Source organism: Bufo gargarizans, chromosome 3, assembly GCF_014858855.1.
Source record: "Bufo gargarizans isolate SCDJY-AF-19 chromosome 3, ASM1485885v1, whole genome shotgun sequence".
NCBI lineage: Eukaryota > Metazoa > Chordata > Amphibia > Anura > Bufonidae > Bufo > Bufo gargarizans.
This window is the reverse complement of record NC_058082.1, coordinates 456,160,197-456,179,255: the sequence shown is the minus strand read 5'-3', so window position 1 is coordinate 456,179,255 and position 19,059 is coordinate 456,160,197. Positions and strand designations below refer to the sequence as shown.

The window sequence follows — 19,059 nt, the reverse complement described above, 5'->3', positions numbered from 1 at the left end:
GTAGTACCCAATGTGCATTTTAAGGGAAATTACCTTTTATCCTTTTAGTCTGTTTATAGCACATTAGGGGTAATTCATGGAAACAAACCGAACAATGGTCTTTGCTTGCCAGTGGCAACCTTCCTTATATTGCTCTTGGAAAAGTTGAGAAAATTGTGATTGGTTGCTGTGGGCAAAAAGAGTTTCCTGACTCGCCCCTGCCGAGCTGCCTTTTACTGATGTGACTGTAACCACTATCTAAGGCAAGATTTTATTTACTGTATGCGTTTTCAGAAATGGTATATTAATGTAACCTATTTATATCAATGCAAACCATAGTTTTGAGTCCATGTTGCCTTTCATACGGGCATGAATTTTTTTCACACCAATTAGAAAAATAAAGAAGCAATAAAACAGATCCTGTACATAACTGATGCACAGGATCCGTTTTTTTTTTTTTTTGTTTCCCGTTCTGGAAAAATAACATTAATGGGAACTCTTTCCAATATGTATGGCCACCTTGAGTGTATCTTGGCTTCCAATGTCTTCCTTTTTCAGCCTTCCAGCAGGATATATGGACTGCTTGGTGACCATCTGTGGCCTCCACGTGATAAACCAGACTTTGGGAATTGAGACTTGTTCTTTGCTGGCAGACTCTTCATATTCACTCTGATTCTCCAAATATTCGAGGCTTGTGTATCCCTAAAGATATGTCTCAATAAAAGTCAATTAGTTGATATTATTTGAATTACATTTTGTATGTGTGTCTCGCAACGACCTGGTTGATAAAGTTGTTGACTGCCTTGTGTTACAGCGTGCTGTATCAGCAGCAGAACCAGCCTATGGATGCACTGCAGGCCTATATTTGTGCTGTCCAGTTGGATCATGGCCATGCTGCAGCTTGGATGGACCTAGGCACCTTGTATGAATCATGCAACCAGCCTCAAGATGCCATCAAATGCTACCTAAATGCCACACGGAGCAAAAACTGTAGTAATACCTCTGCTCTTGCAGCTCGGATTAAGTATTTACAGGTATACTTTTCGTTCCCCAAGTCCTGTTTCTGACCATGAAGCATGTCCATGTACCATAATTCTGTAAATGTGAATGGAATCTCCTGAGTTATGTGCCATGCCCTTCATACTTTTAAGATTTCATTGCATCAAAGTGTGGAATCTTCCCAAGGTCACCTCATCCATTCTTTTATTGTAGGCTAATGTGCATTGTTTTTGTTCTTGTATATATATAATTGCCATAGACGTGGAAAGCACAAGGCAGGTTTTCCTGGCTCTTGTGTCGCATTCTTAATTTCCATGCGTTGACGTTCCACATATTTTAATTTTATACTCACAAAGGTTACGTTCTGGTTACCCTTATTTATTATTAAGTAAAAAAAAAAATATAAAAAATTATGAAGTTTCCTGTCGGGAAGCACTCGGCACTTGCTAGGAAGTGGTAGTGGACATGCTCGTGATAAATTAGGCCTGTGTTAAATTTCCTTTTTGCGTAATTTTTCCTAGGCTCAGTTGTGTAACCTTCCACAAGGTAGTCTACAGAGTAAAACTAAATTGCTTCCTAGTATTGAGGAGGCATGGAGCCTACCAATCCCCGCAGAGCTTACCTCCAGGCAGGGTGCCATGAACTCAGCACAGCAGGTGAGAAGTTGGGTTACTTTCTGCAAACGCCCAGCTTGAAAAGTTAATTTTGCTACTTAGCGAGTTTCTTTTTCTTGAGCATGAACTGGTTTGTGTACATGTTCACTTAGGCACAAGGCAAACACAGAGTGAGGTTACTTGACAAGCACTAGGATTTTGGGTACCAACCAAGAACCTTTGTGGATCATCCTTGACCCCATTACACCCGTTACATTAGGTTTTCGTTTTTTATCACATTTTTTCATATTTTTTTTTTTGTCACTGCTGGCATTCACTAATCTGAACCAGCGCCCTGTATGTGGACCCACATTTTTCTTGTTTCTTTTGTCCAACTGTGGTTTAAAAGGCAAAATAAAAACAGATTCCCAGTGGGAAAAGGCATACATACGTACTGTACAGAACTATATTTTCTCTTATAATTCTTAGGCCTGTAAACCTCATCATCAGAATGCTGAATCTGTACTAGGCCTCAGTCAGACACCAATTTCACAGCAGTCCTTGCCACTACATATGATTCCTTCTAGCCAGGTAGATGAACTGTCAAGTCCTGCCAAGAGGAAAAGAACTTCTAGTCCTGCAAAGGTATTTCTCATGGCAAAACAATGTATGTGGCTCATGCTGTGTTTTTTTTTTTAACCATCACATTCACATACAACATAGAGGATGTTTGCCTTAAAGACTTTCCATGCTTTTACATAGTCCTACATTTTTAACCATTGATTAGGGAGTGGTTGGCAGGTTCAGTTGTTTTTTTTTTGTTTTTTTCCCTGTTTTTTTATTTTTATTTTTATTTTAAATAATGCATTTGTGCTTTTTGTGCTTATTTTTCATGCTCACTGGATGACTATTGTACCTGTTTTGCATAATGCTTTTTGTGTGTTCCCTCCTGCGTAGAATTCTTCTGAAACCTGGAGTGGTGGCCATGTAGCATCACATTCCCCAGCTCAACCACAACTACATTCGTGGTCTTTGCCCCCACAGAAGTTACAGGTATCGCAGTCTTGTCCAAATGATAATTTAAAGCATGTGTTATGGGAACGTTTACTTCTTGGGCTACTTTCACATCTCTCTGGAAAATATCCGGCAGAGAACAGTTTACCGCCAGATCCCCGTTGACTATAACGGGATCCAGCCACTTTCCAGCATAAATGCCAGCTTTCGGTCAGGCGAATACTGCCTCATGCAGCTGTTGTTATCCAGCTGACGTTTATGCCGGAACAGCCCACTGGATCAGATATAATGGAAATGTTGAAAGTAGCCTTACTTTTGAAGCAATATTGGTTAAATGTATTTTCCTTCAAGGTGTATTCTGCTTTAGAAGATCCCTTTTCCTGTGGCCAGTGCAATATAGATAGTCCCCCACTATTACAAAGAGCGTGTCTCCATCGAGATTCTCAGATCAAGCCCACGGATCTGTGGAGAAAAAAAAAAACGTGTGCATAGCCCCAGTGGTTTGTTTGGGTCCCCATGCTGCCTGTTTTAATAAGATACGTAACACATTTGAGAAAATAGTCATGTGCATAAGGCCTTATACATGGGACTATCAGTACCTACCTATGCTGAAAAAGGATGTACTGCTCCCCTAGGCAAGTTGACTCCCACAATCTTACATTGTAGGTTCATATTTTACAGTTCTTAGTACTATTCAGGTACCTGTGCTAGGGATGAATTATAGCATGCATAGTTAGATCAGGTGCTGTAACTGTTTTACTCTGGTAGCATTTTATACTGCAGGGGATTGGCACTAAAGAAAACTTGTCGGTCTGTGCCTGTAATTGCCAGCGTTAAAGGATAACTGTCATATTTTCACTCAAAATGTAATTTTCATATAAGTTGTTGCTGCTGTGGTGATAATCCATAATCACTAATTATTGTGTTCACATACCACTTGTTTAATAAGATTCCGTCCATAGCAACCTCTCCTCACAAGACTTCTTTCTGACTATCTTCTCAAGATGGCCGCTAAGACATCTCTCCCTAACTACCCAGAATTAATTTGCCTTATCTCGGGAACGCGCAGCCTCACCCCAACCAATCGGCTTTCTTCAGACTTAAACACACCCTCGCCCTTCTGAGTAGTCGTGAATATTCTAATCGCGAATATCGGCACTATCCCGGTCAGACGGGAGCACGCACACAGCGTTCGGGACTGCCCACTACTACGTCCTCCGTCTTCTTTATATAGAAGATAGGAGACGGAGGACACCCAGCAAGGCTCTTTTAGCCGCACCACTGAAATGCCTGGGGGAGGAAAGAACATGCTGCAATTACTAGGTAATTCAATACCTATACAAAAAGTATTAACTAGGGAACTAAGGTAAACTCAATCCAATTACATAAAAAAAAAAAAATTGTCAGTTACCCTTTTAATAAGTGATTTGTGAGCAGATAATAAATGTCTGCCTCCATATATGTTCACACTTATATTTGTATATGATTTACTTTTAGCAATTGGAACAGCTACGAGCAAACAGGAATAACCTAAGCCCTGCACAGAAAGTGTTGTTGGAGCAGCTGGAGAGTCAGTTTGTCTTAACGCAGCAGCACCAGCAGGTATGGACCTCCTCATTATAGTAACAGTATATGTAATGTATGCAGTGGGACACTTCTGTGATTGCCGTATGCTTTTCTTAATACAGCAGATGAGACAAACTGGAGTTGCACAGGTACGACCTACTGGAATTGCTAATGGGCCAACAGCTGACTCATCACTGCCTACAAACTCTGTCTCTGGTCAGCAGCATCAGGTTGCGCTAACCCGAGCGCTTAACGTCACTCAGCCTGGAATCCGTCCAGCTCGCCCTGTACAGCCTGTGACTAACGGACCCTTTCCAGCAGGACTAGTTTCCTGCAGTACCACAGGGACAATGGGTAGTACAGACACTATGTTAGGCAATAATCACATAACGGGAAGTGGAAGTAATGGAAATGTGCCTTACCCACAGCGAAACGCACTCACTCTACCTCATAACCGCACAAACCTGACCAGCAGCGCAGAGGAGCCGTGGAAAAACCAACTGTCTAACTCCACTCAGGTAACTGAATACATTGCTAATTTTTTATTTTATTTTTTTAAATTTTTTTTTTAACCCCGTCTTGTTTTCTGCTAAGATAACACATACTGGGCACTGGTGATTATTTGCATGTACGCTTCTGCAAGTTGCATGTTTTACATCAGCCCATTGTAAAATGTCACTACTTTGGTCTTCTGCATGTGACATGCAACATGTACATCTGTATGTTGATGCTTTTTGGAACTGTATATTTTACTTTTCATACCGCTGGGCACTAAAGTTGATTTGCTCCTCTCCTCAGAAGGGGAGGAGATGCATGTAACTTAGCGGCAACTATAGGTTTGAATCTGACCAAGGACAACATCTGGATAGAGTTTGTATGTTCTCCCGTGTTTGCATGGGTTTCCTCCGGGTGCTCCGGTTTCCTCCCACACTCCAAATACATACTGATAGGGACCTTCGATTGTGAGCCCTATTGGGGACAGTTGGATGCTAATGTCTGTAAAGCGCTGTGGAATATAGAAGAGCTACATAAGTGCAAAAAAAAATAAACTAAGGGCTGTTTCACACGAGTCCATTGGGGGATCATCCTTGGTGTGATCGTGGTCCTCTGTTCTGGGCTTGCAGGAGCGCACGGCATTGATTTCTAGTGCTATCTGCCTCTGCTTGGCCTTACTACTTCAGGATCACGCTGACCGCTTTATGTCACTATGATTCTGTACAAGTGAGGTCGAGCAGAGGCACATAGCATTAGAAATCATGATAATACCATGTGCTCCTCCAAGTCCAGAATAGAGGCTCATGATTCCCACAATGGACTCGCTCGTGTGAAACAGCCCTAAGGGCTCTTTCACACGAGTTGATGCCGTGCGCGGAATCCGCTGCATGAAAGAGAGCCAAGACCCGTGCCGGACAGCAGAGATACGGAGCATTAACATGATTGATAATGCTCTTTGCCCCTCTGTGATCTTTTTACTACAAAATCATGGTGACAACTTTATCTCACTGTGATTTTGTAGTAAAAAGGTCAGAGGCATGGAGCATTATCAGTCATGTTAATGCTTAGTGTCTCCGCTGTCCGGAGCGGAGCTTGGCTCTTATTCACGCAGCGGATTACCCTCACGACATCCGCTCGTGTGAAAGAGCCCTAAGAGTTTTATGATAGGCTCCTCACCTGTCCTGGTCTAACTTGGTCAAGTCATTTTGACTACATTGAAAGTCCATTATAATGGAAAAGTCTGCTTTCATGCAGAATGTGGCTGCTACTTCATTTGTGTTGAGGGGGTTGGCCAATTTATACAAATGCTTCCAAATAGGTCCTGATCTATTTTTTGTGTGATATACATCCATATGTCACATCTCTACCCTGCTGTGCTGTAGGAAGTCCCCGGTTCCCCATCCCCGGGCCATGTAAACTCCTATAATCCTCTGTGCACAAGATGGCGGTGGTGATGAGATTTACCCACGTCTGCAGTCGGTGCTGTCTCTGGAACAATTTTCTTCAGCTCATGCACAGAGCAGTCAATGAAGATGTTCAGCGGAAGCACAGAAGAGGATCCATCAACAGGAGTCACATCACCAGTGCTATCTTGCACCAGTGAATGCTACAGCTGAGGATTGTACGAGTTTACATAGGAAGCTGCGCAGCGGGGTTATGTGACAGACTGATGTTTGTCACACAAAAAATGGATTTGGGGCTACTTGAAAATTTTTGTTCGGATTGGCCAACCCCTTTACACATTCAGATCAGATCAATGACCTTATTGTGCATATTTGTCAGGGCGGGAGATTGGTGTGCTTACCCCACCAGATTTGCAGTGCTGATAAAATTGTTGATGTCTGTAGTTTTTAATGCTTGTCAGCGCCCCTAAAATTGTGCTAACCGCTCTCTTCCAGCATGCAAATATAGTAGTATCCATAGCTGGGACAGCCGTAATGCCGCTAAGGATACCTGCACACAATGCAGATTGGTGTGCACAAAACCCACAAAAAAAATCTGCACCAAAACTGCAGAAACAAGTCGTTTTTATGTGATTTTTGGTGCAGATTTTCTATTGTCAATAAATCAATTGAAGTTTGTGGGGGAAACCACTCTCCATTAGGTGCGGAATCGCACAAACAATTGGCATGCTGCAGATTTTAAAGGGCTTATCCAGGAAATAATGATGACCTTTCACATCAGCGCCAGTCCTGGCACCCTCACCGAACAGCTGTTTCACGGAGCCGCAGCAGGCACCTGGCAGCTTTTAGGCACAGCACTGTGTGTAGTATAGCGGCTGTGCTTGATATTGCAGCTCAGCCCCATTCACTTGCCCGGCGGCTGCGCTGCACTAGGCCATGTGACCGAAGTACAGTGACATCACATCGTCCAGGAAGAGGCCATGTCGCTCATGTTCAGTCAGCCACTTTCCTCCCTAACAGGACCAGCCGTAAACGGAGTAAGTGAAATGGTTCAATAGGGACTGAATACCTGATCTGTCATTAGGGATCACTTTCAATTGGAAACCAATGTTTTAAGTGACCACAAACTGGATTATTTTGGAACTTCTAAATCGCAAATCTCAGCAACAAACTTTCAGCAGAGAACAGCTGGATCTGGCATTGCCGGATTCAGCAGATCACCGCTGGATCCCTATTGCCTATAATGCAGGCGTTTTTTGCCAGGCTGCCAGATCATCTCTAACGGACATGTGAACACAGCCCAAAGTATGCTTCTTGGCCGATTACGACATCTCCTGCACCTATTTTCATATTCTGATGCTGTGGAGTCTTTCTTAATGTTCTTGCATACTTTGTAGTTCCTTTTTTAACCCCTTCAGCACCCAGCCAGTTTTCACCTTCCTGACGCATGCCAATTTGACATGTCACTTTGTGGTAATAACTTGAGAATACTTTTATGTATCCAGGCAATTCTGAAATAATTTTTTCTTGACACAGTGTTTGATGTGTTACCTTTATTTTAAAAAATTCATCCAAAATTTGCGGATCATTTTTAAAAGTTTGCAATTTTGCAAAAAAAATTTTTTTTTTGCTTCTAGACAGTGAGTGATACCTCATAAATTTATTATAAATAAGCCTTCACTATATTCACAAGATGATGCAGAGTAGATATATGGTGAATACCTATAATTGTTGGACAAGGAGTCTTTTGGTGAAGGTTTTGAGACATATTATCCAGAAGTGGATCCAACAGCTAGGATCCTTCCTTTATATTTCTGATTCCTTTCAATCCACTTCTTGCTTGGGCTGGAAAATCTGTCTCAAAGCCACCTCCAAAAACTGTGGGACGCTACCTTTAAGTTTCTGCTTTATGGGAGTTGCCCACACGGTCAGGGTTTAAATTTTTATTTTTATTTTTTGTCTTTCTTTTAAAGGAAACCTGTCATTAACTTTATGCTGAACTCATGGAGGGCAGCATAAATTTGTGACATAAATGCTGATTTCAGAGGTGTGTCACTGATGAGCTAATAGTATTTGGTTGCTGAGAACCAGCGTCAGTCATTGCAGCCCAGGCCTTGAAAAGAGTCAAATCTACCTGAGAAGAGTCCTGGTTATTCATAATCTCCTGCTCTCCTCGCCCACCTACTGATGATTGGCAGTTCTCTACTAGTGTTGAGCGCGAATATTCGAAAAGCAAATTTTTATCGTGAATATCGGCACTTCGAGAATTCGCGATTATTTAGAATATAGTGCTATATATATTCGTAATTACGAATATTCGTTAGTTTTTTTAACACAGTACACATCAGGTGATCATCCCTCCCTTCTAGCTTGTGGGCCAATGAGAAGGCTTTGTCACAGCTTAGCAACATCCCTAGCAACCAATAGAAAAGTTGCCTCCCCCTTACTATACAAGTTGCACATATTGCGAAAAAATATGCGCATCTGCCGAAAATTCGCAAGCGCAAATATATTGGAGTGCTCTATGCTATTCTAATGTTCTGCCATGCCAACCATTTTCTCCAGTCTCAGGAAACCTATACCAGCTTGAACTTGTAAGTGACCCATGCCGGAATTTCAAACGCATTACGCAAATAATACATTGACTATTTTCGCAATCAAGAATATAATCTCGAATTTGTGAAAATGACAAATATTGCCCCTGCTGCTCATTATCACTATTCTCTACTAGACAGAAAGAGAGAAAACTAGGTAGAAGACTGTCAGTCATCAGCAGGAATTCATGAATAACCAGGACTCTTCTCAGGTAGCCGTGACTCTTTTCCAGGCCCAGTCTGCAATGATTGTGATGTTGGTTCTCGGCCACCACTTTTAACTTATAAATGACTTGTATATGACTATTTAAATGACTATTTAATGGCTTTGAACATCTTTGGGGGCAAAATTGCCCACAGACGGACCAAGCCTTTAATTAGTCATTTTAAATTCATCTATGGATATCCTACATCTGAGATGATGTACTGTCGCCCCTACAGTTTTGACAGCTGTGGAGGAAAAAAGTTTAAAAAAAAAATTACAGCACTTTCTGACCATGTCAAATTATTTATGATTTTCTTAAAGTTGTCTACAACTTCCCTTACATTAATAAAAACATTAAAGCCACCCTTGAGTTGCGGTAATGGCGCTATTTTACAGGCAATCATGAACTTTTCTGAGGCCCTAACCTTAGCTTTTGCACACATCTAGAGATGTCCTGTTTGGGTGTAGACTAATGTTTGGGGTTGGTGGGGGTCAAGGAGCGCTGTGATGGTTTCTCTCATAGTTTGGAATGATTGTAACAAGTAAATCCTTATCTACAGCTTTGTTCACATGTCGGTGATTTGCTTTCAGTGTACAGGTGAAACTCGAAAAATTCGAATATTGAGCAAAAGTCCATTTATTTCAGTAATGCAAATTAAAAGGAATTGCATTAATGCTGCTTAAAATTAGAATATTGTGAAAAGATTCAATATTCTAGGCTCAAAGTGTCACACTCTAGTCGGCTAATTAATCCATACTTTGAGAGAAGTACTCAGAATTGCCCAGAAAAGTGGCCTTCTGCGGAGGTGGTCTTCTCAGAGAGGGTTGACAGTATACATAGAACTTGGTGGAACTGAATCTGTCACAGAAGATCAGGGGGGTCTGCCATAGAGCTGGTTTCATCATATTTAATTTTACAATAATTGTGGAAATTCTTGGCTTTTCTCAGGAATCTGCACTAAATAACACCACTTAAAAATAAAAGAAACTAATTTCCATACACAATGGGTGTCATTTATGAAAGACTGGCATTTTACCCTTGTGCTGCCGGAGGATGCGCCTAGTTTGACGAGGTGCAAGCCTAGTCATATATTAGATTAGGTGCATCCTCCACCAGTCTGTGTTCTGCCGCCAGCCCCTCACTCAAGTAGATTTTAGTTTCTTGATTGTAAATGTGTGTGATTTTGCCAGGATTGATGGCCCGTCCCCTGCCATGCCCCCATGTGTCGAGGACAGTGTGAAAAAAGTGTGCAAAAAATATCACACAGGCATTAAAAAGTTGCAAAAAAGGGTCTTGCAATTTTTTTTTTTTTTAAGTTTCAAACTGGCATTAGAACGTTTAGTAAATGACCCCCATTTCTCCCTATCACAGGGTTAAATGTTTGCCTGGCGCAATCAGCCTCATGATGGAGTTGGCAGATTTGTGTAATGAAGGATTGTGGTCATTTTTTTAAACTAATTTTTTTTTTCCTGCATGTTCAGTAAATGAGAAAAAAAAAAACACATAGATTAAAGTGTTTGTATGCAATTGTATTGTCAGATTTAGAACAGCGTGGTGTTACTTCTTGTATATTATTACCGAATCTACCAACACTTCTGTACATGAAGTCTTTATGCATAACATTTTAAAAAAGGTTCTCCGAGATGTTACTACTGGTGACCAATCCTCTGGATAGGTCATCTGTACCTGATCAGTGGGGTTCGGACCCCGCTGATTAGCTGTTTGAGAAGTTAGTAGCGCTATCTCCTTCTCTTTGTGCTGCGGCTAGGCCCATGTGACCGATGAACATGACTTCAAATGCCCCAGGCAAAGCTGAAAGAAGGCTCTGGTACCTTCTCAAAAAGCTGATCTGTGGGGATCTTGGGTGTCGGACCCTTACCGATCAGATACTGAGGATAGTAAAGTCTCGGAATACCCCATTAAATTAAATTAAATTAAATAAAATTAAATAAAATCCCACCAATGAGCAGACCTTTTTTGTCACTGAATTACATTATTGTGTTTATCTTCTCATTTTTAGGGGCTTCATAAAGGTCAGAATTCACATTTGGCAGGTCCTAATGGTGAACGACCTCTTTCTTCCACTGGGCCTTCCCAGCAACTCCAAGCAGCTGGCACTGGTAATCAAAATCAGGTTGGACATCCTACCATGCCTAGCAATTCAGTAACACAGGGGGCTGCTCTCAATCACCTCTCCTCTCACACTGCTACCTCAGGTGGACAACAAGGCATTACTTTAACCAAAGAGAGCAAGCCTTCAGGAAACGGATCAGTGCCTGAAACGAGCAGGCTTTCTGAAGGGACACCGAACAGCACTGCCGGTATAGAGGGACTTCCTAATCATGTCCATCAGGTGACGGCAGATACTGTTCCTAGCCCTAGCCATGGAGACTCGACGTCACCAGGTTTACTTAGTTCAGACAATCCTCAGCTCTCTGCCTTGTTGATGGGAAAAGCCAATAACAATGTGGGTACTGGAACCTGTGACAAAGTCAACAATATTCACCCCGCTGTTCATACAAAAACTGAGAATTCTGTTGCCTCCTCCCCTTCTTCAGCCATTTCCACAGCGACACCTTCTCCGAAATCTACTGAACAGACTATGACCAACAGTGTTATCCGCCTTAACAGCCCCCACAGTGGACATGATCCAGTCAATGGAGAGGGAATGGAGGACTCTCAGAGCCCCACAAAAAAGGACCCTCCGCCAATTACCCACAAACCAAGTCCGAAGACCATACCATCCATGTCAGTCTCCATTTACCCCAGCTCGACAGAGGTTTTAAAAGCATGTCGGTAAGTAATACAGCATTTTGCATTCTTTTGCCGCCCGGCTGATGTCTTTACAGGGTCTAGCATTTTTCTGTATGCACTGCTCTACATGATGTGATAAGGCGTGGAGTGACCATATTACCTTTATACAGAGAACCTTTATTTTTATATTGTCACCTGTGTATGTTTAATGGCTTCAGTGCCTGTTCACATCTTGTGAGGATTTAGATTTTGGAAGTTCTTTGCCTAAATTTGGACAAAAGCTGCATTAGTTCACCCGACCGTGTGTGCTCTGAAGACGCACAGAAAAATAGAATAATGACTGAACCATTGATTTTCTAATTTACAGCCGTGCATAAGACCCTGGAACTTCATTGGAGCTTAACCTCATATAAATCTACGTCAGTCTCTACCACTGACACATGACCAATCAGCTGTTGTGGAGTAGCACTGGCGCCAAAACTCCATTGTGCAGTGGACAGATATGGTTACTGTAGCGCGCTGCTCCCATTGACGTGAGCTACTCCAGCTGATTGGTGGGGTTTCAGACCTCACTTTTGAGTATTTCCTTAAAAGCAGGAACATCTTTTTGCGTAGGGGAATTATGGCTGATGTCCTGAGCCCTGCAGTACAGTTGGGATTCTGGGAAGGCTGGCCATATAGTCATAGCTGTCATTTTAAGGTGTCTTTATTTTCATGAAAGTTTCCATTCACATCAGCTGATGCTTGCGTAGCTCAGACATGGTCCTTTCATCTTATTTGGATTGTTTAGTTGGTGCTTCTATAGTAGATTAGAATCCATTAGTTCAAGAAGGCCCCTGAAGTCGTAGCACCCCGCTTAGTGTCTGACCTGTTTTTATAAAGTTTGATCTACTGTAAGCGTGCTTATGTGCAAGACTGGCATTCAGTCTTGAAGGCTGACCTTTTTACACCACTGGATAACTGCTTAAAGGCCATGTACACCTTTGGGGGCAATTTTAAAAATTATTGCATTGTACATTTTTTTAGCTAAATTTTTATGTATTTTTTGCTTTATTAAAATTTTTTAGTACATTTCTCTGTACAGTCTTGAGAGTCTTTTGTAGCAGGCGGTTCAGCTGATTGCTCCTTGTCTGTGACCTTATAAGGTAAGTTGCAGTCTAGCATCCGAGATCCGGCAGGCTGTTTCAGCAGGGAACAGCCTGCAGGACCTCTGCGCACTCCGGCATTGCCGGCTGTTTGTAAGGCTGTGTCCGGCCCCATTCGCTATAATGGGGCCCGTCAGAGATCAGCGGCATTCCGGCAAATATGCTGAGAATCGGCTGGAAGAAAACGGCTGTGTGCAATATAGAGGTAACCTTTATTAGATGACTGGCACAAAGTGGAAGTACACTAAACACAGCTAGACAGTTACCCCTTTGTTACAGAATGATAGAATATTTTAAAAATACCAACAGAATTTATTTTTTTTGCCCAAAATTTGTGAAATTAGTGAAATGCAATCATGAGGAAAAATAATTACTCCTGAAGGTGTACATAGCCTTTTAACCCTTTCACTGCAAAGGATGTATGCAATAAACTCCCCAAATCTTATCTTTTAAAGGATACCATGATCAAAGCTCTAGGTGCAATATTCGGGGCACAGCAGGGAGCAGGATCCAAGTGACATCAGGAGGAAAGATCACTGCCTGTTCAATCCTATTCTAGTGAATAGGCCTGGCTGCAATACCAAGCTGGCGCCTTGAGAAGGTCGCAGCACTGCCTCTTCAAGCATGGTGGTGCTGAGAGTTGGACCCCCCACTGATCAGATATTGATAAGTTAGCCTGAGGATAGGTCATCAATGTTGTACTACCAGAAAACCCTGCTTTATGAATATGACTAACACATTTTCTTTTTGGGAGGGCACCAGTTTGAGACCTGTAGCTTCTTAATGTGTTTCTTTCTTTCATGTAACAATAAGGTGTTTTTTTTGTTTTTTGTTTTTTTTTGACGGGCGAGTTGCGTTTTTTAGGCACCATTTTGAAGTTCGTATACTTCAGCTTGATTTAGTTTTTTTTATGTTTGTTATTTTATGTTTGTTTATTTTATTTTTTATGGGGGCAATGGAAAATAAGTTTAGCTTTTTTTTACACTAATGCTGCTGATACACCGCCGACTGCATGCTGTACAGCATGGTCGGCGGGTATATCAGTGGGGAGGGAGAAGGGGCTGGGGGCCGGATCTCGTTTTGAATGGCAGCAGGGCCCGATGCTGTCACTGTATTCTATTGCATCGGGCCCCGCTCACTATAGTAATCTTAACGAAGTGTAGGCATTGTTTAACAATAGAATTAATCTTCATTCCAACAGCCTGTACTACTGTACTTACTAACTTCCGTAGCAGGCTGGAGGGCGGGGAGTATTGTGTCATCCAAATAGCAGTGTCATGCCATCCACAGACCCCCATAACAGTGTCAGCCACAGACCCCCATAACAGTGTCAGCCACAGACCCCCATAACAGTGTCAGCCACAGACCCCCATAACAGTGTCAGCCACAGACCCCCATAACAGTGTCAGCCACAGACCCCCATAACAGTGTCAGCCACAGACCCCCATAACAGTGTCAGCCACAGACCCCCATAACAGTGTCAGCCACAGACCCCCATAACAGTGTCAGCCACAGACCCCCATAACAGTGTCAGCCACAGACCCCCATAACAGTGTCAGCCACAGACCCCCATAACAGTGTCAGCCACAGACCCCCATAACAGTGTCAGCCACAGACCCCCATAACAGTGTCAGCCACAGACCCCCATAACAGTGTCAGCCACAGACCCCCATAACAGTGTCAGCCACAGACCCCCATAACAGTGTCAGCCACAGACCCCCATAACAGTGTCAGCCACAGACCCCCATAACAGTGTCAGCCACAGACCCCCATAACAGTGTCAGCCACAGACCCCCATAACAGTGTCAGCCACAGACCCCCATAACAGTGTCAGCCACAGACCCCCATAACAGTGTCAGCCACAGACCCCCATAACAGTGTCAGCCACAGACCCCCATAACAGTGTCAGCCACAGACCCCCATAACAGTGTCAGCCACAGACCCCCATAACAGTGTCAGCCACAGACCCCCATAACAGTGTCAGCCACAGACCCCCATAACAGTGTCAGCCACAGACCCCCATAACAGTGTCAGCCACAGACCCCCATAACAGTGTCAGCCACAGACCCCCATAACAGTGTCAGCCACAGACCCCCATAACAGTGTCAGCCACAGACCCCCATAACAGTGTCAGCCACAGACCCCCATAACAGTGTCAGCCACAGATCCCCCATAACAGTGTCAGCCACAGATCCCCCATAACAGTGTCAGCCACAGATCCCCCATAACAGTGTCAGCCACAGATCCCCCATAACAGTGTCAGCCACAGATCCCCCATAACAGTGTCAGCCACAGATCCCCCATAACAGTGTCAGCCACAGATCCCCCATAACAGTGTCAGCCACAGATCCCCCATAACAGTGTCAGCCACAGATCCCCCATAACAGTGTCAGCCACAGATCCCCCATAACAGTGTCAGCCACAGATCCCCCATAACAGTGTCAGCCACAGATCCCCCATAACAGTGTCAGCCACAGATCCCCCATAACAGTGTCAGCCACAGATCCCCCATAACAGTGTCAGCCACAGATCCCCCATAACAGTGTCAGCCACAGATCCCCCATAACAGTGTCAGCCACAGATCCCCCATAACAGTGTCAGCCACAGATCCCCCATAACAGTGTCAGCCACAGATCCCCCATAACAGTGTCAGCCACAGATCCCCCATAACAGTGTCAGCCACAGATCCCCCATAACAGTGTCAGCCACAGATCCCCCATAACAGTGTCAGCCACAGATCCCCCATAACAGTGTCAGCCACAGATCCCCCATAACAGTGTCAGCCACAGATCCCCCATAACAGTGTCAGCCACAGATCCCCCATAACAGTGTCAGCCACAGATCCCCCATAACAGTGTCATCAACAGACCACCATTAGTTCAAAACCCACCAAAAGCACACCTTTTGGTTCAAAATATTTTTTTTATTATTTTCCTCCTCAAAAACCTAGGTGCGTCTTATAGGGCGAAAAAGACGGTATATAATCCTGAAGTCTTCACTTTGGCCACTAGGCACCACTGACTTGTATAGGAGAGTTTTCTAGACATGTTCTGTGAACTGCGCATAGGTAAGGAGGGAGAAGATAACCTGTGATATCACTTTGTGAATCCTGTGTATGTTTGTGTGTGTGTGTATGTGCGTGTGTATATATATATATATATATATATATATATATATTTTTTTATATATATATACACACACACACACACACAGCTTTTTTCTCAGAAAAAAGGTGGTGGCACTCCCCCTCCCCTGGCCACGCCCCTACCCACCCCTAGGACCGCCCCAATACCCACCCCCTAGGACTGCCCCCTAAAACCGCCCCTTTAGCGAACAGGGATGCAAGTAAAATTGGTGGGGGGGGGGGGGGGGGCTATAAAAGTCCAGCCCAGATGGGGATGGCACTGTTAATGGGGGATCTGAGGACAGATCCCTCTTCCTATAACAGTGCCATCCACAGACCGACCCCCCCCACCCCATAACAGTGCCATCCACAGACCGACCCCCCCACCCCATAACAGTGCCATCCACAGACCGACCCCCCCACCCCATAACAGTGCCATCCACAGACCCCCCCCACATAACAGTGCCATCCACAGACCCCATCCCATAAGTGCCATCCACAGACCCCCCAAAATTAATAATGATTCTTCTATTCATGCTGCCCCCTCTGTAGTACTGTATAACATTCAATATAGCCATCCTACTCACAGGGCTACTGTTCTCGTAATGCAGGCCGGCCGGGCAGACGAGCGGCAGCGTCACTGACTGACGTCACGTGCCTGCGCCGCCGGCTTCATTCATAAAGTAGGCCGGGCAGGCACGTGACGTCAGTCAGTGACGCTGCCGCTCGTCTGCCCGGCCGGCCTGCATTACGAGAACAGTAGCCCTGTGAGTAGGATGGCTATATTGAATGTTATACAGTACTACAGAGGGGGCAGCATGAATAGAAGAATCGTTATTAATTTTACACATTCTATAACTGTACTGGAGCTGGGGGCCGGAGCACAGTGAACGCACCGGCCTCAGCACAGCCAAAATTTGAAAAAAAGTCACTGGGTGCCAGCGACATATTTTTATGTAAGTCAGGTGGGTGGATCGCCCCGATCCACCCACCTGACTTACATAAAAATATTGAATTCCGCAGCACATCCAGAAAAAAAACGTGAGTTTATTCACCAAAGATACAGCAACGTTTCAATCCGCTCAATGGGATCTTTCTCAAGCAATAGTGATACAGAGTAGTGCTCAAACACAGGTATATATGCACCCACAATGCAATTAATCAATAAAAGGAATTGAAAATAATACAAATAACATCAATATCAATATGAAAAAATACATAAGTGAAAGTACATCATCTGAGTATAGGTGAATTATAACATGATGAACTCATAAGAGTAAAAAACGCCGTGATTATATCTCATATTAATATAAAAACCAAGGTTCATCATAAATAGTGATAATTACATGATTGGAAAAACATGTGAGAACACATATGTGATGAGTTAAAAAACAGCTTAAGCCTTAAGGCAATACAGGCAGTATGTGAACACTGACCAGCATGGAGACATCAGCCTGAGCGTCTTCACAAATCGATTGCGCATGTCAGTAGAGATCTCCGATCACGTGACCTATACCTACTGACGTTGGTTGGTCAGGTGATCGGAGATCTCTACTGAGATGCCAGATCCACAATGCACCTGGCCGGCACCCCCATAGAACTGCCTATTGTCCACAATTGCGGACAAGAATAGGACATGTTCTATTTTTTTGCGGAGCCGCGCTCCGGAAATGCGAAGAGCACATAGTGTGCTCTTCGCATCTCTTCCGGCCCCATAGAGAATGAATGGGTCAGCACCCGTTCCTGATATTGCGGAACGGATGCCGGCCCATTTGCAGGCGTGAATGGACCCTTAGGGTGGGTTCACATCACGTTTTATGCCGCATTTTGACGTACATGTTAGAAAAAATATATATACAAAAATGCAGTATACCTCGTTGTTGTATCCTGCACAGTCCAGTAGAAAAACGCATACAAATACATATATTTTTTTACAATGGAAATGGACACCACTGTATGGCATCAGTCTGAGGCATCCGTTTAACGTATACTTTTAAGTATGCATTAAACGGATCATGGCAAAAACGCTATGTGAACCCAGCCTTACTTGTCATGGTGGTGATAATAGCTACGGAGAAGTTACACATACAGGACAGGATATTGTTATTAGACCTTCTGGCCGGTGGAAAAATTTGCACATTATATAATTTTTTTTAAATGTAGATAGTGATTTGGAAAAACACATTACCTTTAAGTCATCTTTGTGCCCAACATTCAGATATTTATCACCTATTCTCTGGATCATTGCATACATGTGGCTTAGAAAAGTCTGTGAGGGTCTCAATACTTGCATAGAGGTGCCCCTGTTGTATATGACTGGTGTAAGTAACCGTTTGAACATATGGGCTGCATAATATCAGGGTTTGTTCCGTTTTTTTATTCTCTTTCCCCTATTGAAGGTGAAGCTTGCTCTGCCATTAGTGTACAAAACTGCATTTCATGGAATGTGTAAAACCTGTCCTGTACAGCGCCACCTGGTGGCCTTGGTCTGCAAGCGCTTTACATAACCATGGTGTAAAGTTTATTGGGACTGTAGAATTTTTTACTTTTGTAAATATTCATTGCCATTACAAGAGCATGCTATTGTTTTGGTTCCTTCAAGAGAACGATTGAGAAATGGTAAGATACATATTTTTTGGTATTCCGCTCTTGTGATTTGGTGAATTTCACACTAACCATGTGGCCCTGTGCTAAATGCCTTGCGTTGCCCGTCTGTATGTGCCCAATGTAACATGGAGGTTTACAAAGCTCCTGGCGGAGATGAATATCATAGGCTGCTATATAAAAAGAGCCTGGTATAGATGTGTATTTAAGTTTTTTCATTGGCAGAGCATTCATCTTAAAGAATTTTTAGGGGATTTAAATGTTGAGCATTTGTGGTGTGTTTCTTCATGTCAGGGCCTCGTCCTTGAGATAGTTGTGGGTCCCACCATGCCATTCATGGCATAGCCTCTCACTAAGGCTACTTCGACACTCGCGTTTGGTGCAGTTCCGTCACGGATCTGCACAGACTCATCTGTTCAGATAATACAACAACATGCATCCGTTCAGAACGGATCCGTTTGTATTATCTGTAACATTGCCAAGACAGATCCGTCTTGAACACCATTGAAAGTCAATGGAGGACAGATCCGTTTTCTATTGTGCCAGATTGTGTCATAGAAAACTGATCCGTCCCCATTGACTT

The 19,059-nt window shown here is 43.4% G+C and overlaps 1 protein-coding gene across 6 annotated transcripts in view; it reads left to right on the top strand.

The window, feature by feature from the left end:
- The window catches only part of KDM6A (lysine demethylase 6A), a 133,892-nt gene that overhangs the window by 84,139 nt on the left and 30,694 nt on the right, over positions 1-19,059 (top strand). The window contains exons 12-18 of one of the 6 annotated variants that reach the window (XM_044283587.1): positions 794-1,013; positions 1,500-1,634; positions 2,061-2,216; positions 2,529-2,624; positions 4,083-4,187; positions 4,277-4,669; positions 10,870-11,645. In XM_044283587.1, the coding sequence (XP_044139522.1) occupies positions 794-1,013; positions 1,500-1,634; positions 2,061-2,216; positions 2,529-2,624; positions 4,083-4,187; positions 4,277-4,669; positions 10,870-11,645 (1,881 nt within the window). Of the gene's footprint in view, positions 1-793; positions 1,014-1,499; positions 1,635-2,060; positions 2,217-2,528; positions 2,625-4,082; positions 4,188-4,273; positions 4,670-10,869; positions 11,646-19,059 lie in introns of all 6 variants that reach the window. The other 5 variants (XM_044283586.1, XM_044283589.1, XM_044283588.1 and 2 more) reach the window with 5 other exon arrangements.